We start from the raw sequence: 18,923 nt of genomic DNA on the forward strand, positions 1-18,923 counted from the left end.
AGCCACTAGCCACGTTTTGAGTGCTCAATAGTCCCACGTGGCCAGTGGTTACTATGCCACACAGAGCAGGACTGAAGGAGAAACACCACTATCCAGAAGTTGAGTGAGGGGAGGAGATCATTTCCCAAGATTCATCCCAGGCCCTATGAATTATAATATCTTAGGGCATCTAAACGATCGCTGGCATCCTCCTTAACTCATTTTAACTAAATGCATTTGAATTTATGATTTGTAAATATGGAGAGAATAACTAAGAGAAAAAACACATATGTAAAAATGGAAATCAATAAAGAATTAATCAGAGTAACTCCAGAAATTTTTCAAGTTAGTCACAAAGACCTTTTTGTAATTATTATTTTCAATGTGTCCAAAGGAAGAAAAACCATTATTGCAAAACATTAGGAGACCTACTTTAAAAGGAAGGATGAGAAGTAGAATCATGATGACTGTAGGGACCATTAGTCCCTACCACAATGTAACTACATCTACAAGTAGCTTCAAGAGAAGAAAGACCCATTAGCCTTCAAAAGGTGGGAAGCCGCCTTCTTTATATACACATCACACTGATTTGAAGCTCTCATCAAAGACTCATTAGAGTGACCTCTAAGTTCAACTATAAGTTTACAGGCCAAGTAGGAATGACACATAGCTCTGCTAAACTTCCTCCTATGCAAAAGAGATAGTTATAGTGACAGATTGCTTCAATGATTAAAAATCTTCCTTGGTGCTGATTATTTGGAAATTCATCTCCCTACAGTTTCTACCCCACGTGTAGAAGAAACAGAATCAACGACCTTCCTTTTCCTATGTACCTTGAGACCCTGTATCCACAAGAAGCACAGACACATTAAAATACATGTCCATGTAAGAGTTGATGAAGTTAATCTTCCATTAATTATCAAGCGGAAATCACGCCTTCCTTGTCACCAATCCTACAAAGCATAACCTCTACTTGAGTCTTAAATGTATACAGCACTAATCAGAACCCTGGCTCTCCATTTAGAGAAAAGGAAGAAAGAAAATTATACCAAAAACTACACAAATTGCACAAACTGTCAGACACATTGGCAGCCCAAACCCGTCACATATGCCCCTCAAAACATTAGATAAAATATTGTCACTTCAGCACTCATTCTTCACAAAGCACCCTGAATCCAAAATAACTCCAAAAATGCAGTATTAGCTGATGTAACATGAAACTGATGCCACCATGGCATCTTAAACAGGACGGGAAACAGGTAAATATTTGTAGCATTAATGATAGTACAACACTTAAACATTCATTGGATACACTATCCACATTACCAGATAACCATAAAAAGAATAGGAAGGAAAAATATAAACAAAATAAGAAACAAAAATAACAAGGGAAAAAATTTTAACGGGAGCTAGGAATTTCTTTTACAGTTGTTTGGCAGTGAAGAATTAAAATAAAATAAAAATAACCAATATTAACTTATATATTTTTTTATATTACACCAGAAAGAGAAGTCTTCACTGACATTGGCTGTGACCTGCAGCTTCTCACAAAAACAATATAATATGGGAGTTTATACTTTAAAAAAATAATGCTACCAAAGCTCTTCAAAAGGATTTATAAACTACTTCTCAAGTATATACAAAATAATTATTAAACATATTTTCCACTGCTGACATTATAATAGCAGTTCATTCCATTTCCTCTTGCCTGGACCCCAAGTAAAGCTATGTAATTCGTATTAATAACACAGGACAGCTACCAACATGCTCCTGAAGGGCTAGTACTCTGACTCAAGTTATATTAATCATTTTCCGTCGGAAAGACAGCCTCAGCATTGGTCAAGAATTAGTACCTAATAAGAAAACAAGACCAAATACCTGCTAGGTACAGAATTACGTAGCAGGAAACAAACAGTAACGAGCAAGTTCATAATCTGGGTTATGCCAGACACATGAATAAATTTAAAGGTGTCTGAATTTCACACATTTCTTTCATTTTACATCAGAGACCACAAACTCAGCCAATACTTTTGTGTTGATATTGTAATCAGTGCATAAAAATCAGAATTATTACAGCAACCCATAGCCTCTCGCAGTTTACAAAAAGCCATCATATGCATTATCTAATCGAGCCGTCGCAAGCACCAAGCACTGCGCTGCTATCCCCACTGGGGAGACGGAGTCCCAGAAAGGATGAGACTTGCTCCATGTCAAGGAACAACGGACTAACAGAGACGGGCTCCTGACTCCCAATCTGGGGCTGTTTCTGTTAAACTGCAGAGGCTTCCAGCTTCCATGTAAGTTATTCTTCAACACAGAATAGAAATAGGACAAAACCCTGATCCATGGATCCATGAATTGTCTTTCCTCGCCCTGGATGCCATCTTGTCATTAGCCCCAGTACACACAAATGGCGGAAGTGGGGGCAGACAGTGATGACTGCAAAACAGGACACATACTTTGTGGAAATAGTTTGGGCTGAACAGCTTGACATTGTTTGCTGAAAATACCTAATACACAGACTGACCGTTATAAAACTGAGAGAGACCTAGAAAGACATCTGTGCTTTTGCCATTTCACAGATGAGGAAAATACACTGATACAGAGAGCAGGGGGCTCCCTAAAGGTCACCCCAATGACCGCTAATCAGTAGCAGAGCCAGGCTCTCCGCTGCATCCTGTCCTGATTGTGTTTCCTAGTTCAAGGACGAAGCACAGTCCGGCTATTTACAAGGAACCATCACAGTGCTAGAGAGATTAGAAAATTAGATCTCACTCACCAACATCACGAGTATAAAAATTATTGATATTTTACATATCATTTAAAGCAGCAGGAAATTTACTTCCTATAGACAAAAATAACCAACATATGTATTGTAGACTCTCATTGCTAAGGTTGAGGATAATTTCTAAAATATGACTTATCTTCCCTTTAGTTTTTTGAATTTTGTTATTATAACAGACTTAAGTACATTCAAAAAAAAAGGGTAGTCTCTCAAAAATGTCACTACCTTTAACATACATGAAGAATAAAAAACAAAACAAAACAAAACCTAATATGTCACCATCTTTTCTAGATATAGTTCCCTTCATCCTATTAAGGACATTATCCTGTCCCTATTCACACCCACTGCACCCAATAAGTGTCTTATTCAGGACACTTCAGGTTATTGTTAATCTTTTTTGAATGTAGGTGATTTTTATTTCCCCTCTTACATTTAAATACTAAGCAACAAAATATCTCTGACCAACAAACCTAAAAATGGCTCAACTTATAAGCCATTTGCTACTTAAACATTAATTACCACATTAAAAAAATAAATAATCTAATTAGACTTCATTATTTTGTGAGTCCTTTAAAAGACTTCTTCACTCTCCAATTCAAATCTAATATGAAATTCTTTTCGGAGAGGCAAAATATAAGAATTTTCTAGACAGTACTCGATATTGAACATCGTTTCATAGGAAAAAAAAAAAAACACACAGACACAGATCAACAGTAAACCACAGAGATGATAGAAAATATTGACAATAAAATTAGTTTTTTGTCTCTCATTCGCAAGATCACTTTTCCACTTTAATGAAAGGCCTGATCTACAGCAGATGCCAGTGCTGAGGGAAAATTCCATCCTTCATGTTCTGATCAATCTGAGGAAGTTTTTTTCCACAGGTGAAGAGCTGCCTGAATTCGAAAGTGTAGTCTGGACTCCATGGAGTAATCTTTGTAGTTGTTTCTAAAGACAATAACAATAAAATTGTAATGTCAAAATTCCTTCATATCCAAGGGCAATACCACCATCTCCCCTTCTTCTCATCTTCATTACTTATTTGCTTCCAAACTTGAATAGGCATTAACAGCAGATCTTGGGGAAATGTAGATTCTGATCCCGTGGGGGAAGGAGGATGGCAATAGTCTATATTTCTAGAAGTCTCCTGGCAGTGATTTGAAAGTCATACTTTGAGTAGCAAGGTTCTATTTAATGAGCAAGCCATTGACAAACGAGGCAAGAAGCTTATGAAGAGGGTTTCATAAATTCTGTGAACTATTATTCCTAAATAGTTGAGCTCCTTTTCTAAACCAGGAATTTTTAAGGCAGCCTCGGGTGAACGTCATCAATCACCACTTCCCCACCTCCTCAAAAAAAAAAAAAAAAAAAAAATCATTCTGAAACACTCATGCAACAACTACAACAAAGACAGCCACATGATGTGGTGACACCACAATTACTCCTATTCTCCACAGGCAAGTAACAATGGTTTGGCCAATAATTATTGTGTGACAAGGTCAGAAGGGGCCATAAGAATCCACGGATTCGCTGACAACTCTGTTTATTAGATGATTCATGGTCACTTCTGTCTGCTAGGATTGCTAAGAATCAGCACAACAGAATGGCTTCGACTTTGGGCTCCTACTTTCACACACCGCCCTGGTCCATGGGCAAGCTGTAACTCCTTCCTTTCAGTGGCAGTCATTTCTTTCTATAGCTCTTCATTGTACACAGGTCTAAGAACTACTTAATGGTAACCGTGATTAGGGTTATTATTTATTCACAATATGGGTTATTATTCATAAACTGAATCAACATCTTACTAGAGTTTACCAAAGGATGTGACTGGATAGTTTCCTAAAGGTCTGGCCACTAACTTTGGCAACTCTGCGAAGCTCCAACTACATAAGGGAAAGTGCAGACAGCTGACAGTCCCAAAACGTCCGGGAAGTCCGTTTACAGAGGCATCATCAGCACTGGCTTGAGCTGGTGGTGACTTTTGATTGCTGATGGTCTTCCCGTTTAGTGGTGACTTACCAGTCTTATTTTCATCATTATAAATTTGTCTTACTGTGCATTCCTTAGGTAACACCAAGTGTGTCCAAATAACGGATACTTCGAACGACAGTAATTATAGTCTCTAATTTTCCAATAGCTAGATTTGAAGATACATACATGTCAGCTGAAATATGAGTCATTCTCACTCTCAACAAATTAGCTTTAAAAGTGACTCACTCAGATATCACCCTTTAAAAAAAAAAAAAAAAGGCAGCAGCAGTAGCAGCCTCTCTCAGCTCCATGATGCCCCCAAAGCTTCTTCCTCATTACTATGCTTTATTCACAGCAAAACATCCTGAAAATGGCCTGAAGCAGCTGACTCCATTTTCTCCCCTCACTGGTCAAAGTCACTTGATCTTCATGCTGCCAAGTTCTCTGGACTCAGCTTGCCTGGCCTCTCAGCAGCCCTGATCACAACTGACCACTGTCTTCTCTTTGGAACACTTTGCTCGCTTGGCTTTCCTGGATAGACGTCTTCCTTACTCACTGGCCACTTCTTCTGAATCTTATTGTTTAATCTCTAAAATGATGGCGTATCCCAAGGCGCTGTGCTGGACCTCTTTCTCTAGCTTTATAATTTTCCCAAAATGGTTTCATCAAGTATCGTGGCTTCAAATATCACTGTCTCTTGTGCTGGTGACTTTGAAATCTCTACACTTGGCCTTGACGTTTGCACTGAACTCCATGCTTGTACTGCCAACTCACCATCTCCACACAGACACCTAACAAGCACTTCAAAATACCATGGTCCAAACAGAAGTATGTTTTCTCCTCTCCCAGAACCTGCTCTTCTAAGTATATCTCATTTCAGTAAAAAGTATCATTTACTACCTAGTGGCTCAACCCCCCAGTTTAGAGGTTTCCTAGCTGTGGCTTCGGCCAGGAATGCTCCCCACCCAGTCTTCTGGTGACCGATCTTCTCAAGACTGGCTTTAATTATGCGAATCTCAACTACAACATCACCTCCTCGAGGAAACCTCCCAGACTCGACCCAATCTAAAGTAATAGCCAGGGACTCTGTACCATACTGTAAATCTCAGCAAAGCATGTACCATTGCTATTTTTCTTATTTACTTGTTTATTCAACATCTCCCTCTAAGTAAGTTGCCTGCTTATGTATAGTTGTCTGTCTAGAGCCTTTACTAGTGTCCGGCACAAAATAAGTGCTCAGTGAATACTTGCTAAACTTGAGTAAATGAACAAACCAATGAATCACTAAGCTGTTTATAGCCTAAAGCTATTATGTCATTCTTTCTCCACTGTAAGAAGCATTCAAGAGGTTTGTGGTCAAACAGACCACAGGGGTTTTGTCTCTGCTAAGTGAGCCATGATCACAAGTCTGAGAGCCATTGTCTAGCAGAAATGAAAGTGCTTTGAAATTACCACAGTAGACAAAAGGAAAAGAGAGCCAGGGAGAGCTTCCGAGGGCTTCTTCAAATCACTGGCTCTTCAAGGAAATGAGAGATATGGCTGAATATACCAAGGGTCAGCAAATCATGACCAAAATAATGGCCAAATCCAGACACACCCATTTATTTACATATTGTCTTCTATGACTGCTTTCATATACAGTTGAGTAGTTGCGATGAGACCTTAATTTTTTGTAAAACCAAAAATACTTATTATCTGGCCCTTTATAGAGTTTGCCAACCCCAATACAAAAGAGAATAAGTTAGAATCGGTCATATAGGGGTGCCTCAGTGGCTCAGTAGGTTAGGCATCTAATTCTTGATTTCAGCTCAGGTCATGATCTCATAGTTTGTGAGTCTGAAACCCCACATCAGGCTCCACACTGAAGCCTGCTTGGATTCCCTCTCTCCCTCTCGTTCTGCCCCTCCCATACTCGCACATGCATATACACTCACTGTCTCTCTCTCAAAATAAATAAAACTTAAAAAAAAAAAACAAAGAAAACTGTCATACAGATTCCCACAATCACAATATTTGTAAATAGTCACAGAGTCAAAAAGGTTAGAAATAGCACAACTACAGCAAAACACATGAGTGTAACATCATTACTAAGTTTTCATTAAGGTTTTAACCTCTAAGTATATAACATTACTGCTGCTGTTATACTGGTATTGACATTCCAGACTCTACAGCAAGCAGGAAAAGCTGCCATCACCACTTACCTTGCAGTTTCTAGGGTCTTTATGGCCTTGTCAATTTCCCCTTGGCTTTTGTACAAAAAGGCCAACTCAAACAGAGTAAATGGCACTAGGTAGTGGTCATACTTCAGTAGCTTTTCACTAAAAGAATGAATGAAAAGTGATTAAGTCTTAACAGAAGAGACGAATTGTTCCCTTTCAATGCATGTACTTTCCCCATTCCTCAGAAAACAGGTGCAGCACTAAGCCTATTACCAGACAGAACTGTCATTATAAAGTCTAAGAACTTAACAAACTATACCAATAAGTAATATGCTTTGAATATATTAAACTTTTATTTTAATCCTTAATCTAAATCTAGCACTAAGCGTTGTTTACGCCCCTGAGGAATATGAATGTATGCAGATCTTCAAAGATTAACCCTGGAAAACACAAGGTCATCCTCCTAAAAAAGATGAACAGGTTCAGGAAATGATTCCATTTAGATATAAGAACATTGTATTATTTTATACAGTGAAGTTTTATAAGGCTAAAAAAAGTCAATAAAGAAGTTGTCAACACTTCTGTTTTCAGCAATATTATGAAATCTGACCATAAAACATCTGGAAGCAATAAAAAATATATATAAGTAACGCCCTTCCAAATGCATAGCTAGGCTCACAAGAACATAGAAAAGACTCTCAAACTAACAACAACAAAAAAAGTCAGAACTCTAAGTGTGTGGATGATGTCAAAGCAGTATTGGGATATGCTTCAGCCTTAATCAACCAGGGCTTTGTATCTCAATGTCCATGAGGGAGATGAGGCCTTATGCCCACATAAGAGCAGAGACTGAGTCCTCTGTATAAATCAGGGGCCATACTCCATCAGAGAAAGGGCAGATTGGAAAAACCCACTCCCCGGCATAGTAGGAAGACAAGGGAAGTTGGCTCCTTGGCCTGCACTCCAGGTTGGAAGGAAAAAAACACATTCCTTGGGAAATTAATAACCAATAGGCCTGCCCCCACATGAATTTGCAATTCAAATTTACATGGCCCTGGGGTGCCTGGGTGGCTCAGTAGGTTGAGCATCTGCGGCTCAGGTCATGATCTCATGGCTCATGAGTTCCAGCCCCACGTCAAGCTCTGTGCTGACAGCTCAGAGTCTGGAGCCTGCTTCGGATTCTGTGTCTCCCTCTCTCTCTCTCTCTCTCTGCCCCTCCCTCGCACATTCTCTTTCTCTCTCTCTCTCTCTCTCTCAAAAATAAACATTAAAAAAAAAACAAAAAACAAATTTACATGGCCCAAATGATCCAAGGACCTATAAGCAATGATATTAACATGAAAGTGGGCCTGGGCTGAAACTGCTTTGAGGGCATCTGGCAGAAATAAAAGCAAAATCACTTTAGAGAAACTCTTCTTCAATCCTAGCCTCAGAGACGTCTCAAGACAAAACCCCAAAGAGGGGAGCTCACGATCCAAAATTACAAAACACATGAGCCAACAATTCACTATAGATTCGATAAACGTAACACATAGCACAAATGGGTCATCCTTTTGATCCTTCCAGGAACACGAGTAAAATAGAATTCAAGGAATACTTCTTTAACATGTTTCCTTAAAGCAGTATATTACTTATTTGGGAAAGACATGGTCGCTTCCCTCTTATCAGAACACCTGTCCTGACCAGTCCTCCTACATTCTCGTATAAAACAGCATTTAGTTTTCACAGAACTTAGGGTTCTGCTTAAACCACCCAGTGGAAATGCATACAGCCATGTTCTTCTTGGTCTATAGCTTTGCTCTCCAAGGACAAAGAGAACACTACTGGATTCTCTCCCTGGGAACACCGAGGGAAATGTTAGCAGCAGGAGATAACCCATCACTGTCTCACAGCAACTTCCTGGAAACCACGGTGCGCACGCCGCTTGGCTTCCTTGTCTGTCGGTACCTTTGGATGACGTGGTTGAAGCACAGCTCTGCCTGCAAGGGCCGCTGCAAGTTCTTCAGGCAGCACCCTTTCAGCAGCTTCACCAGGCACTCGTCGTCCACAGAGTAGTCGCTCAAACCTTAAAGCAAAACAAGCAGAAATCACACACAAAAGGAGAAACACTTAAAAATCGTAATTAAGAGGCAGAACTAATAGCTATTTGGTTTCAGAGGGATCTTTCTTTCAAATTTATTTCTTTTGAGAGAGAGTAAGCACCAGTGGGGGAGGGGTGGAGAGAGGGAGAGGGAGAGAATCACAAGCAGGATCCCTGCTGTCAGCATGGAGCCCAGCGTGGGGTTCAAACTCACAAACCGAGAGATCACGACCTGAGTCGATACCAAGAGTTGGAAGTTTAGCCGAATGAGCCACCCAGGCAGGTATTCCTCAGAGGTATCATTTAAACACAAGGGAAGTATTTTTAGCACTTGTTATGTTTCACTTAATAAAATACAATGAAAATAATTTTAAATTAAAAGAATAGAGAGTTTACTACATTAATACACCAATTTACTAAGGGGTTCACTCTATCCACTTAAAAATTTTTCTCAGGGGTGCCTGGGTGGCTGGTTCCAACTCTTAGTTTAGGTTCAGGTCATGATCGCACAGTTCCTGGATTCGAGCTCCACGTCGGGCTCTGCACTGTTAGCAAGGGGCCTGCTTGGATTTCTCTCTCCCTCTCCCTGCCCCTCCCCAACATACATACACACATATGCTTGCTTACTCTCTCTCTCTCAAAATAAATCAACTTTAAAAAAATATTTGAGATCCTAAAAAAATACATATTATAAAAAAAAAATCTTTTTTTAGGTGCTCATTCTTGGAGTTATGTAACCCTTAGATGTAACAATAGGAAACCTGAACTCTAAATGAAGCAAGAGCTTTATTAATCCTATAAAAGGTAAAGCAGTGAGGAGCAAAGAGCCTGCCTCGTCCTGTGGTTCTGGCATCTAACTGTGCTGGCTTCACGCATAAGCGGATAACACTTCCATATGGAGAAGCAGATGGCTTCCCACCCATTAAAAATTCAGGAAGTAGAATGCCCTCTCCAGATCATTCTGTTTACAACTTATCCATTCTCCCAGGTTATGTTCTTTTGGGGGGAAATTATGTCATAAAATTAGACAAAATGGTTCTGAAGTGCATGTAAGTTACCTAAAACCCTCACAAAACTTGCAACTGCTTGAGGCTAATGTGAAGGTTTTTCTTTCACCACGTTTTCCCTTTTGAAAACGACCCTTTGCCTTCCTACAGTGCAAGGCTACAGAATGTTAAACAAAAGGAATCATATTATGCATGCCATCAATCTGACAAAGGTAGCCATTTCACATTTACCACTTCGGAATTCGGGGGTTTTGCAAGTTACTGCAACTAAGTCATTCCAAAGACACACTGCTAATTTACACGCTCAGCTGTGACAACAAACACAGGGGACTGGAGGGGCAGTCAACCAAACCAGTGAGGCCTGGGAGTCCTCATATTGAGATCCTCCTGCTTCCAGTACAAACCTCAGAAATCACCATTAACACACGCTGGTGTGGCTTGGGGATTTGTTTGTGTGGTTTGTTTTTTTTTAAGTTTTATTTAAGTAATCTTTATACCCCATATGGGGCTCGAACTCATGACCCCAAAATTAAGAATCGCACATGCCTCCAACTGAGCCAGGCAGGTGCACCAACACACGCTGGTGTTTTAGTTAGTAAACTGCTTGTTTATGGGAGGTTAATGATGCTACTCAACTAACTGGAAGGGGATCACTTTACCTCTAGGTGCTAAAAACAGCTGACACTCACCTCTCGCTTCTAAGCTCTGATAGTTCATTCACCAAGAAAAATCACAGGTATCAATATCACATTACCTTTCCTATTAAAATTAAGGACTATTTTTCAACCCCTACCCACCCTCCCCCCACACACAAACATATCCATGCTTCTAAGCATGGATGCTCACTGAAATATACATACAAGAAGCAATATCTTCCCAGGCCTAGAACCGAACCCTTAGGGACCATACTGGATGCTAGTTTTTAGTATCATTTTTATGCATTCTATTGAGTTCTGTATTAGCATTTTTGAAAGTTTGTCTTATAAAATTCTAGTGCTCAGTGAGTGATGGTTTTGCTGAGGAACAGCAAATCTTGCTGGAAAATTGAAGTACCAGTAAAGCCACACTTAGCTTTTATTTAAATCATGAATTAAGGATACGGAAAATGGGCTCAAAAACACCACATTCCTCCAAAAACCTTAGCAAAACCACTATTTCCTCACCACAGAACACTGTCAGATGATTATTTTCCCTTAAAATAGGAATGCTTTATCATGATTCTCAACCTCATGGGCAAGTTCACAGATGAACATTTCAACACACAATTTCCATTTTATATTCCAAGAAAAATATCCAATAATGCTGCCAAAGCACATTTTCATCACAAAAGATCTGCTTAACTTAATAAAGCAGAGGGCAGGCTGAGGAAAAAGAAAGCTTGAAGCCGAAACTACAAAAATATTCACACTGAACTTTTTAGAAACCAGCTGAAATGCACCAAAGGAAAAATTTAAGAATAGATTTAGAAAGTGAAAAGCCATCGAGTAGCATTTTCCCTTTTATGTAACCCTGATCATGTTTGCTATATAATTCCACAAAGCAAGTAGTCAAAGCAGAACTACTCTACCAACTTCTGGCTACATGATGAGTCCAGTTAGATTTCCAATGGAACACTAACGGAATTAATAGCAGACACTGACTCCACGCGTGTTAACAAGTGTTTTTCTCTTATTAAACCTTATCCTTCCCTTTGCATCCATAACCAGCCTTTCGTAACTGCATTGTCAGACGAGAACACCAACTGTACCCTCTGTCATCTTTTACTTCAGAGACACTTGCCAAGAGGAAGAGAAGCAGAAACACATTCGATTCCCAACACCTCAGTTTTACAACTTCATTTTTTTTTTTTTTCAATTTTGGATCTTTTTCCCCTTGCTCTGAAAGATAAGAGCTTAATTACTGAAAGGTCACTACTGGGGAGGAAGAGGGAGCAGAGATGGAACTCTGGTCATTTTCCTGCATAAAACAATGGACCAGGAAGAAATTATCATAAATTTCATGTCTAAAATCTGGCAAAGATAATCTTCAGGAAGGAAAACTTTTTTTTTTTTTTTAACCCAGAGGGAACACATACAAAAACAGAATTGTACAAAGTACGGTGCATCTGTCTGAGCTTCCCCTAGCCCTGCTTAAATATCTCTAAGCCCATCATCTCAACGGATCATAAAAAGAGTAAGGAACGAATGGAGAGAACAGTCTGGTTTTCTAAACCTCTATTGTACTGCACATGCATAGTCTGATACATAATATTAACTCCTTTAAATCTGTCCCCCAACTAGTAAGGGACCAAATAAGCTTTGAGGTAAAGGCTGAAGAGACTGCTCAAATAGAGAAAAACTCAGTAGTCCCTCAGGACTTCTTACTATATAAAGGTCCCAGGCTCTCATGGTACTACAAAGGATAGACATTCAAGTATCAGAACTCATTGTACTGAACCAAAACCCTTTTGTTTATGGGAAAACACAAGAAACGAGCTGGTCTACTTTTCTGGGGGCGGTATGGGGGGATAGTCTACCAATGTCTCCATTTAATAAAAAGAGGTTTTCCTTCGCCTCCTGGTTTTTACATATGCACTTATTAAAAACATACCCATTTTCCCAATTGGTTTGTAGGTATGTGGGCTTTAATCCTAGATAACTCCCCTACTGGCAGGAACAATGTTTTCTTAGCCTATCATAATTCTATAACGAATATGGAAAATCTAAGAGAATTCAAATGAGCAAGTTAATTTAAAGTAGACAAATTAGTTGAACAAAAATGAATACTAAAATTTGTTTAAAAGCCCAAATGGATGTTACAAAGGTGCCATTTTGTGAAATCTCATTTTTTAAGGTGAACTTTCATGTGGTTTCATTTCATCTAAATTTCAAAATGATGTAACTTTATGTTGACATAACACTCAAATCAAATGAAGTATTTTTCAGGACTCCTGGGTGGCATCCAACTTCAGCTCAGGTCACGATCTCACAGTTCATGGGTTTGAGCCCCGCATCGGGCTCTGTGCTGACAGCTTGGAGCCTGAAGCCTGCTTTAGATTCTGTGTCTCCCTCTCTCTCTGCCCTCCACTGCTCATGCTCGTGCTCTCTCTCTCAAATATAAAATAAACATTTAAAAGACATTTTAATAAAAAAGAAATATTTTTCCTTTTTGAATTCTTTCACGTTGAAGAGTAAAGATCATCTCACACTCATTAGTATGGCTACTGCCAAAAAAAAAAAAAAAAGAAAAGAAAAGAAAAAAGAAAAAAAACAAGGAAACAGCCACCAAAAAAAACCCCATAAATTACAAGTATTGGGAAGATATAAAGAAATTGGAACCTTGCAGACTGCTGGGGGGGAATACAAAATGGTGCAGCCACTAGAGAAAACAATGTGGCAATTCCTCAAAAAATTTAAAATAGAAATGCCATATGATCCAGCAATTCTACTTCTAGGCATATATCTACAAAAACTGAAAGCAATCTCAAAAAAATATTTGCAGACCCATGCTCATAGAAGTATTATTTGTAACATCCAAAAAGTGGAAGCAATCCAAACGTACAAAATGTGATGTGTACGGTCAATGGAGTATTACGCAGCCTTGAAAAGGGGAAATTCTCACACATGCTACAACATGGATGTATGCTGAGGCCTATTATGCTAAGCGAAATAGGCCAGTCCCAAAAGGACAAATAATGTAGGATTCCATCATACAAGCAACCTAGAGTAGTCAAATTCATCATAACAAAAAGTAGAAGTGTGGTTGCCACAGGCTATGGGGAGAGGGAAACGGAGTTATTTTTAATGGGTATTGAGAAGTTCTGGAGGCTGGTTGCACAACTATGTGAATATACTTAACGTTACTGAACTGTACAGTTAAAAATGGGTCACATGGAGGGGCGCCTGGGTGGCTCAGTTGGTTAAGTGTCCAACTTCAGCTCAGGTCATGATCTCACAGTCCTCGAGTTCGAGCCCTGTATCGGGCTCTGTGCTGACAGCTCAGAGCCTGGAGCCTGCTTCAGATTCTGTGTCTGCCTCTCTCTCTGCCTCTCCCCTGCTTGCACTCTCTCTCTCTCTCTCTCTCTAAAAAATAAATAAACATTAAAAAATTTAGTAACAAAATTAAAAGGATGTAAACATGTAATTGTGAAAACAATAGTAAACAAGTTTAATACAACTCTATATATAGAAACTAAGTAGAAAATATATTCGTGACGGAACATCTAGAACATACAGAGGAAGTCTAAAACGTCCACATAGTGAGTCTGTAAGTCTGTACTTCTACATATGCTCCTTTGGTTCTCTGTTAAATAGTACAAACTTTGGATTTCTCTTTTTGATCCCAGTTTCTTGAGTCTTTTCATCCACTTGTTTCCATGGGGCCCAGAAATCACAAAGAATCATCAGTCCATGAAGATAAATACCTCAGTATTTCAGCCACTCTATCTAACCTCCAGCTCATAAGGGGCTTTTGTGTTAAAACTTTTCGGTAAGGGGGAGGAAAAAAGAAGAGAAAAGGAACCATGGTTCTTTATAAAAACTCTTCCTTTAATATGGGAAATGGTATTACTCACCCTCCATCAGCAAATGACCTTTGTGTGGACAGTGGAGTAGATCATTCCATTTATCTCATCTCCCGTGATTACCAGTTTATATTTGCAGAACAGCTCTTTGTGGTAAGTGGATGGGGTATTGTCTGTGACCTCAGAACATCACTGCTTTTTATTCTATGGGCTTCTTCAACTATCCTGCCTGAAACCTTGACCTTGTTACCAAATCAGGCCACTGATTCAGCTTTCACTCTTATGTTTCTTCTCCTTATGATGTCAATCTAAAGTTAGAATTAATTAAAAAAAAATTTTTTTTTAATGTTTATTTTTGAGAGAGAGAGAGAGAGAGAGAGAGAGAGAGAGAGAGGCAGGCAGAGAGGCAGAGTGAGAACAGGGGAGGGGCAGAGAGAGAGGGAGACACAGAATCCGAAGCAGGCTCCAGGCTGAGCTGTCAGCACAGAGCCCGATGAGGGGCTCAAACTCATGAACCGCGAAATCATGACCTGAGCTGAAGTCAGAGGCTTAACCAACTGAGCCAGCCAGGCACTCCTAGAATTAATTTAAATATGGAAAAATCAGCCAAAATGCCCAACAATACCAAAGAGCTGATTAAATTATGCTATGTTAGCTCCATGCAGGGCTATGAAGCTTTTGAAATTATTCTAAGAGCCATTTAACAACAACTTAAAAGTCTAAGAGAAAACAATCTTCTGTGTCTGCAAAAACATAACAGTCATCACAGAGCAAAAGGAAGCATGGAAAGTATATGGAAAAAAATACATGGAAAAAAAACCAGAAGTATACTTGTACCTTGCGCTGCTCTAAAGCTCGACTGATTGTTCATCTTTTTCAGGTACGGACGTATTCAGATACAATTCACATACGGTCCAATTCACCCGTTTGAAGCACACAGTTCACTGGTTTTGAGTATATTATAGAGTTGTGCAACCAATACCACAATCTTTGAACATTCCACTTCTGGGTATTTATCCAAAGAAAGTGAAAACACTAACTTGAAAAGGTATTTGCACCCTCATATTTATTGCAGCATTATTTACAATAGCCAAAATATAGAAGCCATCGATGGAAGAATGGATAAAGAAAATGTTGTAGACACATACAGTGGAATATTATTTAGCCATAAAAAATAAAATCTCAGGGCACCAGGTGGCTCAGTCGGTTAAGCTTCCAACTCTTGATTTCGGCTCAGATCATGATCTCACAGTTCATGAGATTGAGCCCCATGTCAGGCTCCATGCTGGGAATGGAGCCTGCTTGGGATTCATTCTCTCTCTCTCTCTCTCTCTCTCTCTCTGCCTTCATCCCTCCCTCTCTCTCCCTTCATCCCTCCCTCTCTCTCTCTCCCTTTGTCCCTCCCTCACTTGTGCGCGTGCTCATGGCATGTGCACTCTCTCTCTCATCTCAATATTCTCTCAATAAATAAATACAATCTTGCCGTTTTGCAACAACACGGATTGACCTTGAGGGCATTTTGCTAAATAGTGTGATAAGTCAGTCAGAGAAATACAAATACCATACAACTCACTTATATGTGGACTCTAAAACAAACAAGGGCCCCTGGGTGGCTCAGTCAGTTAAGTGTCTGACTTCGGCTCAGGTCACAATGTCATGGTTCACGAGTTCAAGCTCTGCATCAGGCTCTGTGCTGACAGGCTAGGAGCCTGGAGCCTGCTTTGGATTCTGTCTCCCTCTCTTTCTGCCTCTCCCCTACTCGAGCTCTGCCTCTCTCTCTCTCTCTCTCTCTCAAAAATAAATAAACATTAAAAAAATTTTTTTCTTGGGGCACCTGAGTGGCTCAGTCGGTTGAGCGTCCGACTTCAGCTCAGGTTAAGATCTTGCAGTGTGTGAGTTTGGGCCCCGCATCGGGCTCTGTGCTGACAGCTCGGAGCCTGGAGCCTGCTTCGGATTCTGTGTCTCCCTCTCTCTCTGCCTCTCCCCAACTCATGCTCTGTCTCTAGCTCAAAAATAAATAAAACATTAAAAAATTTTTTTAACTTTTTTTTCTTAAATAAATAAAACAAACAACAAACAAAATAAAAACAAGCTCATAAATTGGCGGTTGCCAGGGGTGGGGCATGGGAGGTGGGAGAAATGGGTTAAGAGGGTCAAAGGTATTAACTTCCCATTATAAAATACATAAATCATGGGACTATAATGTACATGGTAACTATAGTTAATAATACTTGCATATTTGAAAGTTGCTAAGAGAACAGACCTTAAAAGTTCTCAACACAGGGGTGCCTGGGTGGCTCAGTAGGTTGAGCGCCCGACTTCGGCTCAGGTCATGATCTCACAGCTCGTGAGTTCGAGCCCTGCGTCGGGCTCTGTGCTGACAGCTCGGAGCCTGGAGCCTGCTTCTGCTTCTGTGTCTCCCTCCCTCTCTGCCCCTAAGCCACTCGCATTCTGTCTCTGTCTCTCTCAAAAATAAATAAACATTAAAAAAAAAGTTCTCAACACACACAAAAAAATTTTTTTGTAGCTGTGTATGGTAACAAATGTTAACTAGACTTATAGTGTTGCATTACAGTCCACAGTACTGAATCATTATGGGACACATCTGACATTCACACAACGTAATATGCCAATTATACCTCAATTTTTAAAAGTTTATGATATATTAAGTGCAAAAAAAAGTAAATTAGTACACATCCAGGCACACTACGGTTCCAACTATAAAACTAAGGCTAGGATGGGACAAACTAAAATCCTAAATTAATTGTGTTATAGTAGCAAAAGTATGGGTGACTTTTTTCACCTACGTCTATCAATCAAAATTATGTGCTTAATTTTTTAACCATAAAGAAAATCTCATTTAACATTTCAACCTCATTCTGTTGCTCCAAATACAAAAATGATCCAAATGAGGTCCTCATCCCTGGAGCTATGTTCAATATTTAATTCCCCATGTGGAGAATATATTCAGTATGGGGCTAACCACTCCATCAGTGCCCATCTTTTTCCAGTTATGAAATGGGAGTTAACTGTTATAATTTTCTCTGACTTTTCTTGAACTTCTATGCCCTTTGCCATGTTTATCACCATGGAAGTTTTCACGTTACTTCTGTGGTCAGAACACTCCGAAGGAGAGGCACCTGGGTGGCTCAGTCCATTAAGCAGCCGACTTCAACTGAGGTCATGATCTCACGGTTCTTGAGTTCAAGCTCCTATCAGGCCCTGCGCTGACAGTGCAGAGCCTGCTTGGGATTCTCTCTCTCTGCCTCTCCTTCTCTGCCCTTCTCCCACTCGTGCTTCCACTCTCTCTCTCAAAATAAATAAATAAACTTAAAAAAAAAAAAAAAAAAAAGAACATTCCAAAGGATAAGACCGTTATCTTGGGATAATACCTGAACGATTAGGAGGTTCAGGAGCAACACTTACAAAGGCTGCCATTTAATAGAATCATTCATCAAAAGATAAAGCCTCTATTTAAGATAACAAATCAGGCAATGTCAGAACAAGAAAACTTTGGATATCATCTGGGTATCTTGGAATATCATCATCCCATTTTAAAAGAAGCCAGAGGCCTAGAATGATGAGGTATGCCTTCCAGAGTCTCACAGCCGCAGAGCTGGGACTGTAAACCCAGATGGCCTGATTCCCCTTCTACTATGCCAGCTGCTTCCAGGAAATGGAGCTTTCAGCAAACTGGAGAGGGGCCTCCGGTACAACCAACAGCTATCACTAGAAAAATTAAATTGTGATAAAAGTTCAACTTGAAAACAATCTCTGTGTCTGCAAAAACATAACAGTCATCACAGAGCAAAAGGAGGCATGGAACGTCACAAACTAAAACCAGAAGCACACTTGTGCCTTGTGCTGCTCTAAAGCTCAAAATAATTGTTCATCTTTTTCAGGTACGGACGTATTCAGATACAATTCACGTACGGTCCAATTCACCTGTTTGAAGCACACAGTTCACTGGTTTTGAGTATATCATAGAGTTGTGCAAGCAATACCACAATCTTCGAACATTTTCAACACTCCAAAAAGAAATGCCATACCCTTCAACTATCTCTCTCTCTCACACACACACACACACACACACACACACACACCAGTTCTCCCATCCCTAGGCAACCACTAGTCCACTTTCTGTCTTTATAGATTTACCTGTTCTCAATATTTCATATAAATGGAGTCATGCAATATGCTGTCTTCTGCAACTGGCATCTTTCCTTTAGCCCCCGTACCCCCAAGGCTCGTCCACATTGCAATGTGTGTCATTCTTCCCCTCTTCTGACTGCAATCACCCAGACCCTTGCAGCCCAAGTGCTATGTCCTTGTGATGCATACAAATTAACATGGGCAGATGTGCACAGGGAAAGGACAGGAAAGTGGTTATAAAGAAAGAAAGAAAGAAAGAAAGAAAGAAAGAAAGAAAGAAAGAAAGAAA

The 18,923-nt window shown here is 39.8% G+C and overlaps 1 protein-coding gene across 1 annotated transcript in view; it reads right to left on the minus strand.

Moving 5' to 3' along the window:
• Positions 1 to 1,796: 1,796 nt before the first annotated feature.
• The window catches only part of TTC39B (tetratricopeptide repeat domain 39B), a 128,220-nt gene continuing 111,093 nt past the window's right edge, over positions 1,797 to 18,923 (minus strand). The window contains 3 exon segments of the mRNA XM_049634890.1: positions 1,797 to 3,712; positions 6,937 to 7,053; positions 8,842 to 8,959. Coding sequence (XP_049490847.1) covers positions 3,622 to 3,712; positions 6,937 to 7,053; positions 8,842 to 8,959 — 326 coding nt within the window. The 3' untranslated portion in view covers positions 1,797 to 3,621.

Source organism: Panthera uncia, chromosome D4 (genome assembly GCF_023721935.1).
Source record: "Panthera uncia isolate 11264 chromosome D4, Puncia_PCG_1.0, whole genome shotgun sequence".
Classification (NCBI taxonomy): Eukaryota; Metazoa; Chordata; class Mammalia; order Carnivora; family Felidae; genus Panthera; species Panthera uncia.